This window comes from Berghia stephanieae, chromosome 9 (assembly GCF_034508935.2).
Source record: "Berghia stephanieae isolate SIO BIC M18660-M18661 chromosome 9, UCSD_Bste_1.3, whole genome shotgun sequence".
In the NCBI taxonomy this organism is placed as follows: domain Eukaryota; kingdom Metazoa; phylum Mollusca; class Gastropoda; order Nudibranchia; family Aeolidiidae; genus Berghia; species Berghia stephanieae.
The window spans coordinates 23745392-23760327 of NC_088368.1; the positions used below are offsets into that span (position 1 = coordinate 23745392).

At 33.3% G+C, this 14936-nt stretch overlaps 1 protein-coding gene across 2 annotated transcripts in view; it reads right to left on the reverse strand.

Annotated features, from left to right (window-relative positions):
* The window catches only part of LOC144979899 (hemicentin-1-like), a 166146-nt gene that overhangs the window by 28121 nt on the left and 123089 nt on the right, over window positions 1–14936 (reverse strand). For both annotated transcript variants that reach the window (XM_078927161.1, XM_078927160.1), the window contains exons 42-58: window positions 14653–14803; window positions 13092–13213; window positions 12184–12327; window positions 11591–11719; window positions 10674–10890; window positions 9207–9289; window positions 8025–8215; window positions 7144–7225; window positions 6664–6795; window positions 6137–6274; window positions 5522–5709; window positions 4681–4762; window positions 4019–4190; window positions 3341–3438; window positions 2682–2852; window positions 1553–1723; window positions 568–738 (exon numbers count right to left, since the gene is read on the reverse strand). In XM_078927161.1, coding sequence (XP_078783287.1) covers window positions 568–738; window positions 1553–1723; window positions 2682–2852; window positions 3341–3438; window positions 4019–4190; window positions 4681–4762; window positions 5522–5709; window positions 6137–6274; window positions 6664–6795; window positions 7144–7225; window positions 8025–8215; window positions 9207–9289; window positions 10674–10890; window positions 11591–11719; window positions 12184–12327; window positions 13092–13213; window positions 14653–14803 — 2442 coding nt within the window. The remainder of the gene's footprint in view (window positions 1–567; window positions 739–1552; window positions 1724–2681; window positions 2853–3340; window positions 3439–4018; window positions 4191–4680; window positions 4763–5521; window positions 5710–6136; window positions 6275–6663; window positions 6796–7143; window positions 7226–8024; window positions 8216–9206; window positions 9290–10673; window positions 10891–11590; window positions 11720–12183; window positions 12328–13091; window positions 13214–14652; window positions 14804–14936) is intronic.

Here is a 14936-nt window from a genome sequence, read left to right on the forward strand (position 1 = left end):
ATATATATATATATATATATATATATATATATATATTTATATATATATTTGTTTTTGTTTTTTTTTGGGTTTTTTTCTTTCTTTTTAAAAAAAAATGTTTTTGTTTGTTTGTTTGTTTGGTTTTTTTTTTTGTTTTTTTTTTACATTGTAAATTTGAAGCCGTTTTTTCTAAACTTTCTGATAGCCAAATTGATAAAGATCAAGACTTCTACGAGTGATTGTTCATTATAAGTGTGACCCAATTCTTCCTCTGAACTAAAGCAGGATGGGTTATCAAAGCCATTTCAGGATTTTCCCCAACACTTCACACTTGCCCAAAACAAAAATATATTATTTTTCACTCAAACACAAAAGCACTAATTTCTTGGAATACACATTTTTTCAGCAAAGAAGCTATACAACAAAGTGTTAAATTTTTAAAACTGTTAACAATAATGTTTCTTTAAATCTTGTGATGTACAAAAGTAATCAGAATGAAAATTATGTTGACAATAAAATAATGAATGTGACGGTTTTCCTACGGTTTGTAAGGAGTGGTTTAACCAATAAATCAACCTCTCATCATACCTGCACATCTGCTGAGAATGCATGTCTGCGTTTCTGTCGTCTCGCCCAAGCATTCCCTGCCACCATGCTGGGGTTGTGGCGAATCGCATTGTCTGTATCTCTCCTGAGTTCCCTCTCCACAAGTTCTGCTGCAAGATGCCCAGCTGCTCCATGATCCCCAATTGCCATTCACTAATAAGAGAAAATAAAAAGTTATTAGGGCTTAGAAAACGAAACAAAGAAATATAACCATTTTTAAAATGTTCATTTTATACAAATAGCTTTCATTCCTTTTGAAAATGTATGAGATATTCTTATCCCATCTAACTGGACTTCAATCCCGTTGGCACAAGTGATTCAATTTTGAACATTATGTTCAATCAGAGATTATTCTCAATAAAGGATTGGATTTTCTACCTAGAAGTTGGATTTCAAGCCTTTTACCTTGGCCAAAATCTAATTTACTCCATTTGTGTTGTTTTGTTCATTTCTTGATATTTCTATTTTTCATGCTATCTTGCCAGCATTTTCTTTTTTTTTTTCACTCATATTTCATGTAAATTAGCGCGTTACTTAAAACTTCTGCTATTGTAGAAAAAAGCAGTCTTTTACAGCAATTCAAAGTATTATATCTTAATATTCATGTGCAACAAATCGTCTCAATATAGTTTGTTGGGATAAATCTGATGCTTTAAATTGCAATTTAGGTTAGTTTACTTTTTTTTTTTAAAGCACACACAAAAAAACAAAAAAAAACAAAAAAAAAAACAAAAACAAAACAAAACACAAAACCAACAACAACAAACATATGCCTAATTTAGGAGATTGGGTTCTATAACGCTAAAAATCCCTTAAAATTCTTACATCTCATCATTTAAACTTTAAACTCAAATTTTCTTCAACAAGTTCATTCCAGAATAATACCAGAATAATGCAGTGAGTCACAAATATTTATTAATATGATAAGTCATTTACGATATAATGTAAAAAAATAACGTTTTTCTACCTTTGCAAGATGTGACTTTACAAAGAGTAGTCTGCTCGTCTTCTCCATGACATGATCTTCCTCCCATTTGAGGGGCAGGGTTGTTGCATAATCTCCTCCTTGACTTCTGGCCTGTACCGCATGAGGCGCTACATGGTCCCCATTCTAGCCAAGTGCTCCACTGGCCATCAACTAAAACAGGAACCAGTCAAAAGCAGATTTGGAATGAGAAATGAATACTTATGTTATCCTCAATTATGTGGAAAATAAAACTTATATTCTGACAATATGACTTGTATTTTGACGTCATTTTTAGGTTATAGCATTGCGTCATGAGTTGTCAAAGTAACAAATTAAACCATTGGTTGGACTATTGAAGACAACTCGCAATATTGCTTTCTTTTGGTGGTCGACACCTTGCATTTTGACGTCATTTATTGGTAAATGTCATACAATGAGTTCATGAGGGCTTCTGTGTCCCTTCTATAAATTTATGGATTTGTATTTAAGCTTACATTTGCTCAATACATGGGGTGAGTATGCTATTTTCAATAATCTTGCAAAACTAACTTTTAAATATGTGAACATTATTCTCAAAACTTTAAAAAGGTAACCTTTTTGTTCTATATCTAATTGTTTCGATTTCGAACAAAAAAGATCATTAAAATCGTTACTTAATAAATCAATGAGGATAACACCTCACTGCCTGCTAAAGGCAGTTGTACATGTAGCTTTTCAATGAATTAAGATCTTAATATGTTAAAGTTAAAAGAAAAAATAATCTTTTATTCATCCAGCGGGGGAAATTTTCTTCAGGGTTTACCTGGAAAAACACCAAGATAACCAAGGCAATTGCTCAGGAAATGAGCAATAGCAGTAAAAGTTGCCTACCTAAAGGGAAGGGGCGGGGAGAGAGGACACAATACCGACTGCAGACTTAAACTTGAGTCCTCCTGATGTAAGTATGATGTTTTATCCACTCTGCCATCATGCTCTAAGGCAAATTTACATGGATGTCAAATAATTAAATTAAGGATCTTGAATGTAACATTTAATACACTCACAATTTTATTTCAACCTTACAAAATACTTTATATAGATAATCAAATATCTAATATAATCTGTCTTATGAGCACTGATTGCCACTAACCTGGACAAAGTTCTACCAAACAACTGGAATATTCTGTAGCAGGTCCTTGGCAGTCTCGACCACCATTATTTGGTGCTGGGTTATCACATACTCTCTCCCTGGAATGTTGTCCCCTGCCACAGGTAACACTGCACGCACCCCACTCTCCCCATGAAGAGTACTGGCCATGGACTGTGATCAGCGATATAAGGTTGAATAATTATATTTGCAACCATTACTTATATGCTAATATATAATAAATGGAGTTAATTAAGCGCAATTTATCACACATAAAGAATTCGGTCTCAAAAGAATCTTGCATAACCAGCAGTTTCTTTTACAGATACCAATCATTTAAACATACTGGTAAATTGCTTTATAGTCTCTTATCTCCTGAATTATAAAATGTTCCTTTTGGAAAGGGTTGTCTTTAAATTCTATGTAAAAGTTGCACATTTTTAGGATTAATTTTCTATTTACCCCCCCCCCCCCCTCACAATTTTTTCCCTTGTATATTAAATTGCACAAAAAATGACAACTACACATAAAACTATCCACTAAATCAGACAAACAAACAACAATAAACAAACATTTTCTAAAGGGTGTTTATAATCAAAGAGGAAAATTGACAGCACGATAATTATATAATTGAGTGGTATATGTAATAAATCAATACTAACCTACCACTTCTAGCACAGCCTCCACAAGAGTCTTCCCTAAAGAGTTGGCTGCCAGACATCGATACAAACCTACATCCTCTTGCTGTACAGCCACAATTCTTTTGGACCAATTGGAATGCAAAGTTTAAAAAAATATTAGCGTTTGCATAAAACATATGGGATTCATAAATTAATTAAATTAAAACGTTTTACTCAACTTTTATAACTATAAATGCACAGTAAAATATGAATCAAACGAAATCTGGGCACAGTTATCTGTTCTATCATAACATCTGCAAATGAAGAATAATAAATTTTGTCAAATATCTAATTCAAAGCTTTGAACTTAAGAATTTCAAAAATAAAATCAACTAAAAGGAATGAAAATTCATCTTAAAAAAGTAATGGTCTTTACTTTTACGATCATATCTTAATTATCTGATTATATTCTAGGCATTCTTTTCTATATAATTCAGAAATGAAAATCGTAGATTCAGAGGGGAAAACAGCAAAGGGCAATGGTTATAAAGGAAGACAAACTTCAACCACTTGTTACAATTTGATAACAAATTACACATTACGTTTTACTCAATCAAAATATCTCAAATCGTTCAAAAGGTTTTCAATTCTATAGATTACTGTTTCGTTATTAGAACGTCTGATGAATTAGATGTTATGAATTTGAAACCTTTCATTTACCTGAGTGAATTGTTGACCATTATGGTCAATCTCCCTTCTGATGAGAGCTGTTCTGGTCCTCTCCACCAAGACATCTCTGGTTTAGGAATGCCCTCAGCAACACAGTCATACATAACTGTTTGCCCAATCTCTACCACAGCATTGGTAGGTTCAATTTTAAAGGTTGGCTCAGCTTTTGATAAACAATGAAAATAAAAATAATTGTTTTTTTTTTCAGATACATTTCTATTTCTAAAAAAAAAGAGCTTGAATTTATTAAAATTCACATAGATATGTTTATGGTTATCATAAATGAAATGGTCTTAATGATTAATTTTAGGGGGAAATATCTTAGCAGAAATTTATTTCTTATCTATCTAAGGTTAATATTTATAACTTTATTGATAGGTAATGTATATTATGGCATGTGTTAAATAAATAAAAATTCCCTTTATTCATCCCATAGGGGAAATTTGTCTCTAGGGTCTATTCCAAGGGAAGACTGGAAAAACCCAGGCGTCAGCCGAAGAGCAGCGCCGTAAATTGAGCTAGGGCGAGGTGACTTGCTCAAGGCCACGCAGCGCAGCGGCGGGGGATCAAACTCGGTACCTTTCGGGTACGAAGCAAAGACCGTACTGCTGAGCCACGCTGCCCATGTTCATTAAGAAGCAATAAGGACTTACTCTTGACTGTGATGATGGACTGTGCCTCTGTGGTTCCTGCATCATTAATAGCGATACACTTGTAGTTTCCAGCATCGGATAACTGTGATAAAGAGATTGAAATCTGTTGATCTATGTTTAAAATGTTTATCTTAGGATAAAGATAGATGACAAAATGCTGTAACAGATCAGAAAAAATTAGCTAAAATAAATTGAGGGAAATGCTTTTAAATCAAGACAATTTAAGAAACCACTTACCTTTCTTTGAATTAAATAATTGATTGAAACAGTGTGTATGAAACAGTGCCAGACACAGCAGATAGAAAAACATAAGAAAAAAAAACCATCCCAAAAACTCAGGCTGATTCGAGATGTTTTGTTTTCTTGAATTGTGTTCTCTCTGCTTTGTATGACACACTATTTCAGAGCTTTATCTTACACCAGTGCCAGCTCCTAAATCGTCCCTTTAAAAATTGATTTTAAGAAAAAAGTATATGCTCCCCCTCTAGACACTGTTTTTTTTCTCCTTTCTATGAATTCGAATTATAAAAGAATGAATTTTTTAAAAAGGTGAAATGATTATAGTATTCCTATTTAACACAATAGCCATATTAATTATACCATAACAGAATTGTCAATCTCTCTTGTCGTATAAAGAAATATGAGATAGGCTAAGATCAATGTCCAGCACAGCTTCAGTGATAATAAAAAGTGAGATGAATGGGTAAAACTCTATGGGCATATTTTGCTAAGTGCACACTGTACACGAAGAGATGATAATAAAGATTATACAGTACATTCAATGTTCTTTTTCAATGCCCTTTGCTCAGGATAGCAGTTCTTAAAAATATTTTCAGCATACCCCTAAATCATAGATAACTAGTGATCCATTAGAAAGCTGTCTGATTCTGTCATTGAGTACGACAGGTCTTCCATCTTTTGTCCACAATATTTTGGGAGGAGGATCGCCTCTCACATTGCAGTCGAGGACCACTTTCTCAGCAATACGGACTGCCCTATCACCAGGGGGCACAATCACTCGTGGAGGTACTGAAAAAGACGTCATAAAATGCTTTTGATATACAATGTGTCAATCATCAATGCACTCCGTTTCTATAGCTCTATGTTTATTCATATTATAGATCTGCTAACCCAAGGGGAATCAATCCTCCAGCAATCCATAGCCCCTTTTACTGGAACAAATGCCAAGATTTAATACACTCCACATTTCCTAATATCTTTAATTGAGATAATGATATCAAAATTGTACCAATTAATAAATTAATTTTTAATTGCTAGCAACTCATCTGGATATTGTGTGTATCTTGATAAAGGGAGAAAGAGTGGGGCCACTTATTTAAAAAAATGAAGAAAAAAAGAAAAAGAAAAGAAAGGATTAAACAAAACAAAACATAAAATCTTTCCCACTCAAACCGGTGAAACCAATAACGAGTCTAAAATGTCACGAGTAACTCACCTTTGATGATAACTCGGGCAGTTGTTGTAACCTGTTGGTCATTGGCCGGGTTGGTGGCCACACAAGTATATTCTCCTGCATCTTCCTTCATGGCATTTCTCACACGGAGAATACTCACTCCATTCAAACTTGGTGGCGCTGAATTCAACAGAGAAATATAAATTATTACAATAAAAGAAAATGACATTTTGTACCAGACAAGATAAACAGGGCATATTAGGAACAACTACCTGACAAAATATGAATGGATGTTAAATAAGAATTGTAATGTCACTGCAACAGATTTATCCCAGTGGGTTTTTTCTAAAAAGGAATAACCACTGTATGAGCCTCTATTGACAAAGGTGAGCATACTTATCTAAAAATCAATTTTATATACAATAAGAACAGTCATTAAACATCATGTTCCAACATTTTCAAAGATGTAGCAATTATAGCAAACTCACCAATTTTATATTTTTATATATAAATACCAAGTAAGATAATTCACCCTTACCTCCAACCCAAGTCAAAATAAAGCTGATTACCTGCAAGAGGCTTTCCATTCAACATCCATGTAATAGTGGGAGTGGGAATACCCCTGGCTATACACCTAAGTTGGAATCGGCTGTTGACGGTCAATTCTTTGTCTCTTGGCACAGTTACAAACTTGGGAGGAACTTTAAACGATGAATAAAATAATTCAATTCAATATCATGTCAGATTGAATACAAATATAATAATTTCATCATGCAGAAAAGATATGAAATGAAAAGTCAACAGGGCTTGTCCAGTTCCAACTTATTTCTTCATTAGGTTTGTATTTAGTTATTTATCCCATTAAAGATGAATCTTGAACTTTGTCCGAGTCTGGACGATAGGAAAAATAGAATTTCCAGTTGATAATTTCTGATAATCCTTGAATCTTAATACTCGAATTAAAATAAATAGCAAATAACGAAATACGTAATTAATGAATGAATTAATTAATAAAAAATCACAACAAATTGGGCAAATCCTAATTCTACCTTGTACTCTTAGCAACCTGCTCTGCGAGTCTTTCCCAACAGTATTTTCTGCAGTACAAATGTAGTTGCCTGTGTCTCCAGCCTGAAGTGAGAAGAAAAGAATCTCAAATTGAATTCTACATATAAAAGAAAATAAAAATGGATGGGCAATAATTGTGATCCATTGACTAAAACTAGTATTTTATTGGGGTGAACTTGATGCTAAAATGGGATTTTATGGTTAAAATGACTAGAAATGTGAATCTTTAATTCTTGCACCTTTCAGAAACTATAACTATAGTCACCCTCCTCAAAAAATTTAGCTCAATCTAAGTGACATATTTTTTAACATTAATTCAATTTTCATCTACCATATCACCTTGATATCATACTGTCTGGAAGTGATAAGTCAAAACTGATCCTGTGTTAAAATTTCATTTTCTATTTCACACTTCAAAACTTTAAATAGTTGTTTAGAAATATTCAAATCTATGAAAATATTCTTGCATCAATATGTAATTAATATGATATATCTGTATTCCGTGACTGTTCGTTTGCAAGTCACAATGTGTTTACACAGTACAAGTCTAGAATAATAAAAATTATAATAGAGAAAACTTTTCCCTGAAACTTGCAACTTCAGAGCCATCACATCTCAATTTTATCCCAATATTTGTTACATGAAATTAATTATAATTTTCAAGTCTATTACAAACGTCTCAATAACCCAAATTCCAAAAAAAAAAATCTGGGTAGACAAAGAGACCAGTACAAAACTCTGATTCATTGCAGATTAAACAAAACCCACTTGTGTAAGGGTCATAAGGGTATACCAATTGAGCTTCAGGGCTTCAAAAATGAAACAGAAAACCCAAACTACTAAATAAAATTCAACAACAAACCTCTATCCGGTTGATGACTAAGGTTCCATTGGACAAGATATTAAACTTAGCATTCCGGAAGTCAAGCCTCCTCCTATCCTTTGTCCAGGATATCCGTGGCGTAGGTGATCCTCTGGTCTTACAAGGTAGGCTGATTGTATCTCCAACAGATACTACATACTGACGCTTTACAGCAGTGATCATTGGAGGTACTAGTGGAAAGAACAAAATACTTAAATTAGTGTCAAATAATGCTTAATAGTAGATTAATCCCCAATGTGTGAACATTGGCCTTGGAGGGAGGGAGTGTATTACTAAACAAAACAAAATTTTAGTCTTCAAGATTTACAGTGCATTCATGACGTACTCATGCAAATTCCAGTTCCAGAAATTGTTCAATGTCGTCTTTTTCGTTTCGCATAGCAGTGAACTGATCTCTTCAAGAAATTGAAATTAGAAGTCAGACTTATATAAACACAGTGTGCATTGTCCCTTTGGCTTAAATTATGCTTTTAAGTCTTACAACTGCAATTAAGGGTCGTAATTCAAACGTTAATACAGAGGGAGCACTATCCTAATGAAATTTAGAAATAATTTTACACATTTGTTTTATCTGATGACTATGATGTCTCTAACAATCCAAATCATTTGATATAAAGCTTGTCATATTCAAATAACCACCCACCATCCTAAACACATTTGCATGCCTTTCATTACGAATTAATGAAATATTTAATATGTAATATTTGTTTACGAAATATGGCAAATCTAGATATGTGCTATAATTTCAGCAAATTGTTAATACAAGAGCTGGTTAAAAGGCATTGTCAGTAGCCAACTTGATTTGTGCAATATTTTTATATATAAAATATTGAAAGGCTGAGAAGAAGGAGGAGGAGGAGGAGGAGGGGGGGGGGGTGAATAGAAGAATAAAAGATTAATAAAAAAAGAAAGAAAAATTATTGTCTCCAATTCAATTATGAAAACTGACATGTACTTATTTGCGGTCTGATAAACCAAATTATTGTGGGCTCATTGTTGTCATGGAATCACTCAAACCAATACAAAATATATTATTTCCTTACAACACTATCCAATCAAGCCCATAAAGGTGTTTGGTTGTTAGTCCCGTTAATATGTGCAAGTAGAATAAAACTCATATCATTCAAATAAATTCTCCATTAATAATTATATACCACATACCTTGAACTACAAGCGACAGCTCATTGGTTGTTGACCCAGCCCTATTCTCAGCTATGCAAACATAGGTACCAGCATCTTCAGCCCTTAAATAAACAACGAACAAAAGCATTGGTTTATGTACGATAATTGTTAAATACACAGTAAAGTAAATGTGAATATTTCTATAGCGCATTTTTACAGACTCACAATGCTTAATACTCTTAACAATGCTTCATTTATTGCCCTAGAAGACCATATGAAAACAGATTTCTAATTCTCACAGTCCAGTCGCCTGTTAAACAAATGTGTTTTTGTACGTTCAGTCTTGCCTTTTTTTATCCAACACTGCATAATAGTCAGGTACTCACTCACATTTGAGTAATAATATGTGTAAAATCCTTACCGCAGGACACAGAGTTAGGGAGAAATTTTTAACATCATTGTCACCCATCCTGTTCAGCATTTATTGTCACCTTTCTACTGAGCCGTCAATACCACCAAGCATAATGTTTACCAAATAACATAACACATCAACACATTATATGTATTAAAGAAATTAATACCTAAAGTAGGAGATCCTAAATTCATGATATGAAAACGGACAAATGTTTTCAATAATATGTTAATTTAAAAAAATATCTGTGTACAAACTCAGCCAATTAAAAAAAAATAGAGTTTAAGCCTTTTACAAAATTTCATTGCTTCATTCTTTTCAATTTCTAAATGCTTTTGTATTAAAAACAAAAAGGGTTGAATTAGTTTATCAAATTTTAGCAATGAATGTTGGTGTAAAACAAAACAAAAAAATACAATTCTTCAAACTCCCCCCCCCCCCCAATTTCTTGTAAAGAACTTATTTTAAGAAATATTATATCATCTCTAGTTTCCATAGCTTCAACAAGGTCACCTCACTTCACTATACTTGATTTATTCCAATTGCAGGCCAAGTAGATCTTGATTTTGAATTTTTATTTTTCATTTAAAACGGGATGCAAGTCGGGACTACTTTATGCTATCATATTTTTAAAAATTGCCAATTAATCATTCACACAAAAGTCACCTGGTTAAAAAGTGCAAAGTACCTAATGCAAGAACACATCAGCCGGATTCACCATTCGTGCTCAATGCTGATTCATTTTCGTGCGGCTATGTGGTCTTGTGGTATGACACTCGTTTTCGGATCAAACGGTCCTGGGTTCGAGCCTCGCTCGGCGCATAGTTGAGTCCTTGGAAAAGGCTCTTTACTCACATTCTCTCACCGTACTCAGGTGTAAAATGAGTACCTGGCCGTTAACAGCGTTGTCTCTGTCCTAAAAAAAAATTATTCCGCCTAACAGTAACTGGCGTCATGTCCCGTCCAAAGTGTCAAGTGTTGCTGTTGGCCAGGGACCACTTGTAAAGCGCTTTGAGCACGTTTAGTGCATATTGCGCTATATAAAAAAAGCTCAAAGCTCAAATTTTTTATGACAGTTATTAACAAGTTTTCACCTTGTATGAGGAATGGCCAATCCACCAGTCTGTAATGTTATGTAGTGTACACGTCCAAAAGATAGTCTGAAATTGCTGTGGGTAGATGTGATATCCTGGCCGTCTTTCTTCCATCTTATCTTCGGCTGGGGTCTACCACTGGCTCTACATGGCAGGACGATGGTTCTGTTCTGTAGGACTGTGAAGACTTTTTGTTCTACACTAATGATAGGGGGCTCTGGTGACGATATACAAAGTTAAAGTTATGTGAACAAGCCCTGGAAAGCATAACATCAAAAGTATTAAAAACATGCATTGATGCATTGATAATGTAAAAAATAAGTCAAATAATAATGAATTAAGCAACAATATATAAATGCAATTTATTAAGAATTTTGAACAAAATGATTTTGAAAACCAAAGAGAGTGGCTTATATTAAAAAAGGTGATTGATGAATACCGTTTAGTCAGATAAGTAATATTAATATCAATAGTAATAATTAATATATATATATAAATATATCCTATATATATATATATATATATATATATATATATATATATATATATATATATATATATATATATATAGCACATATAAATTCACACATGATGTGGAAACACATTGATGAATGATAATTATGGATTGTATTTCCTTTTACTAACAGTATGGGCAGAGGAAAGGAAATTGAACGTTGGCTGCTGCCAACAATGGGATGGCAACAACACCAATGATGATGATGATGATGATGATGATGATGATGATGATGATGATGATGATGATGATAATGATGATGATGATGATGATGATGATGATGATGATGATGATGATGATGATGATGGTGATGATGATGATGATGATGATGAGAATACGTGCACTATTGGAAGCAATGGCTTGACTATACATTTCAAAACAATTTTGAAATACATAAACTGACCTTGCACCCAAACTCTGATATCTTTTGAGGCAGTTCCAGCATTGTTCTGAGCTAGACAGGTGTAAATGCCACCATCAGAAGGTCGGAGATCCGTGATGTGTAGGGATCCATTCTCAAGTACAGAAATACCTAAGAGGTCATAAGTTTAAATGGAGTAGTAAAAATATTGAGAATGATAAGGATGATGATGATGATGATGATGATGATGATGATGATGATGATGATGATGATTGTGATGATGATGTATGTATCTTTGTAGTGGTGGTGGTAGTAGTGTTGAATAATGGAAAATAATTATATTGTCTCTAAAATCTCAACTAAAAGTAACCTATTAACATTAATGACAATTCCTACAACCAATACAAATAGCAAATACATATATATATATATATATTATATATATATATATATAATATATATATATATATATATATATATATAGCGTAAACAACAAAATTATTTTAAATAAACGCTTTAGTGTTCTGTCTGAAAAGTAGTAAAAAAGGGGGTTACGTTAATACACGATTCCACCAATAAAATGTAAAACATAACATTCACATTAATAATTATTGTTACAGGTCAACCATCCTTACGTTGATTAGTCTCCACATACTGCCTATATTTGAGCCAGAGCAATGTTGGTGGAGGAGATCCCTCAGCATCACATACCAAAGTGACAGATTTGCCCTTGGCCACCTTAAGAGTCTCTCTACCTTTGTTCTTTATATTGGCTGGAACTGGAGACAGATTAGAATTAGAAATTTAAGGGGTCATTTCACAAATCATACTTTCCATAATTTTAAAAATATAAAGTTTTAATGCAGAATGATTCATACTATGAATTAATTTCTCATGACTTTTCCAAAAATCAGCAATCTAAAGATTTTTCGACAAACACAATTGGAACCAGACAAAAGAAATTATATAGCAGACGGTAAACTTGTTTTATAACTCTTTCACGTAGCATGGGAGAGGAAATATATTTGAGAAAAAAAAATGATAATAAAAAAATGAAATAAAACAAAATAAAATTGATAAATTAAGAAAAAAGAACAACTTAATATTTAAGCCCATTAGCAAGATTCTGTTTCTCTATGACTTTCAAGTAAGTTTAATTCTCATTTACTATTCATGCTATTAATATATCATTAATGGCAGAGTAGAATAAAAACAAACCCTACTTTGTAGAGTAGATGACGAGAATTATCTTTTTTATTTACTTTTAAGAACTATTCATTTTACTCTTTATTTAGTTAAAACAAGCACACGTGCTAGAGTGTGTCTTTACATGGGACGATATAGAAGTTTGAAGTTCTCAATGTGTAGTAAAATCTTTTTAAATACATGATTATCCCTATCACACTTATTGGTCCCATCAGTTTCACATGACAACTGCACATGTTAAATATCACTAATTATTATTAAAACCAAATGGTCCAGCTGCACTTATAAGGATATTTGCTTATACAGGGATACTTAGGTATAACTTGTACCTACTTACTTTGTACATATAGTTTGATAGTCCTAGTTTCATCTCCTGCAGCATTGCTGGCTGTGCACTGATATGTGCCATTGTCCTCAAGTCGTACTATCATGAACTCCAACGACCCTGATGGAAGCATTCTGGAGAGACGAAATTTAGAGATTGAATTATAAATCGCTCCTACAATAATTTCAAATCTTTACAATATTTTATCACTACAAGAAAGCGTTTGTAGTAAAGTAATCCTTTTATAGACAAGGGCAATGTTTACAAAATTGAACTTAGTTTCAGAAAATTTAATCAAAAAGTAAAATTGATTGCTATTATCTAATGCCTTAGCTTACTGCAGGGACTTTTCTTCATAATCCGATATCAGACTCAGCGACTCAATCACTCCTAGACAGACAAAAGGGTCAGAAAAAAAGTTCTAATGTAATGCTGAACAAAACCTTTGTAAATCTTAAATAAAAATTGACAATGTAGTTTTACAACTTTTTAAAATTTTACCCTGTAAATATTTTTACACTCCATCAAAACTAAAAAAAAAGAAATGGAAATTTGTGCGCAATGTGCAACTCACAACTAACCAATATAACGCAATGACAAAAAAACCCCAACAAAAACCCACAAAAAAACAAAACAAACGGTCCGTATTATTTTACACGGGCCTAATAAGTGTTTCATTTCTTTTTATATTTGAATTGTTGCAACTACGAACAGTTCATTGGAATGTTGTTTTGACACATAGAATGTGACAATAAAAACGACTCTTTTGTTTCAAAAATGGTGACCTCGACGTAATTATTAATACATTACAAGTACGTTTTATTTTGATTTCACTCTATTACGGCATATACAGATACTTTTTCAGACAAACTACCATCGTTTTAGTTTTCAAACCCTACTGTTTGGTGTATGCAGAGTGTGAAGCCCAGTTTATGCTTTGTGGTGTGTCCGATGGTTGCACCAAGTATTATCCTCAGTCGAGGTCAACTGATTTTTTGGGAAGTTTTTTTTTTCTTGTATTTTTCTTTCTTGCTTTGTCTGGCACCTTTCATACACACTTGTTCAGATCTTTATCTTATTATCATGTTGTTGGACAATGTAATATTTTTTAAATAGCAGACCATCAGGGGAAAAGGATTGAATTCTAGGACTTTATTTTGAGGATGATATCCAAACATAACAGAGGTTAAATGTGACATTTTACTCGGAAAACTCAGACCCATCCATTCTCATTAAAATTTTAACAGTGCTGATGGTGACAAAAAGTGAAAAAGGAGGAAAATTTTGACCAGTTGCCTTAAAGCCCCACTTTTACTGCATGAATTCCCACTTTTAGAGCATTTGAGATTATAAATTATCATTGATACTCTAGCTAAATTCTGGAGAGTAGGAAATTGCACCTATTTGTTCCACTGCACATTAAGTCTATCACTACCTGTACATTTGCCTGTGAGAAATTCAATTTTTTCAAAGGAGGAGATTCCTCTCTGAGTACAAAATCGCGGATTTCCGTGGATCCGAGGAAAACTATCAGCGCTGTTTTGAACTGAAAAGTGAAAAAGTTGTGACGTACCGGTGTCTAAGTCCTGTTGCAGGGAATGGCTTATTATCCTTGGTCCAGCTGACCTCAGGCAAAGGTTGACTGCTTGACTCACACAGTAACATGGCTCTTGTATTAATGATGGCTGCCACTTCCTCTGGTCCTTCTTCTATCTCGGGTGGGACTGGTTAAAATACAGTATATATATGTTCTATTTTAAAACATGAACGGGGCCTTGGAGATATCAGTCACTCAATATGATACACATATATTTGATGGGGCAGCGTGGCTCAGCGCTACGGTCTTTGCTTCCTACC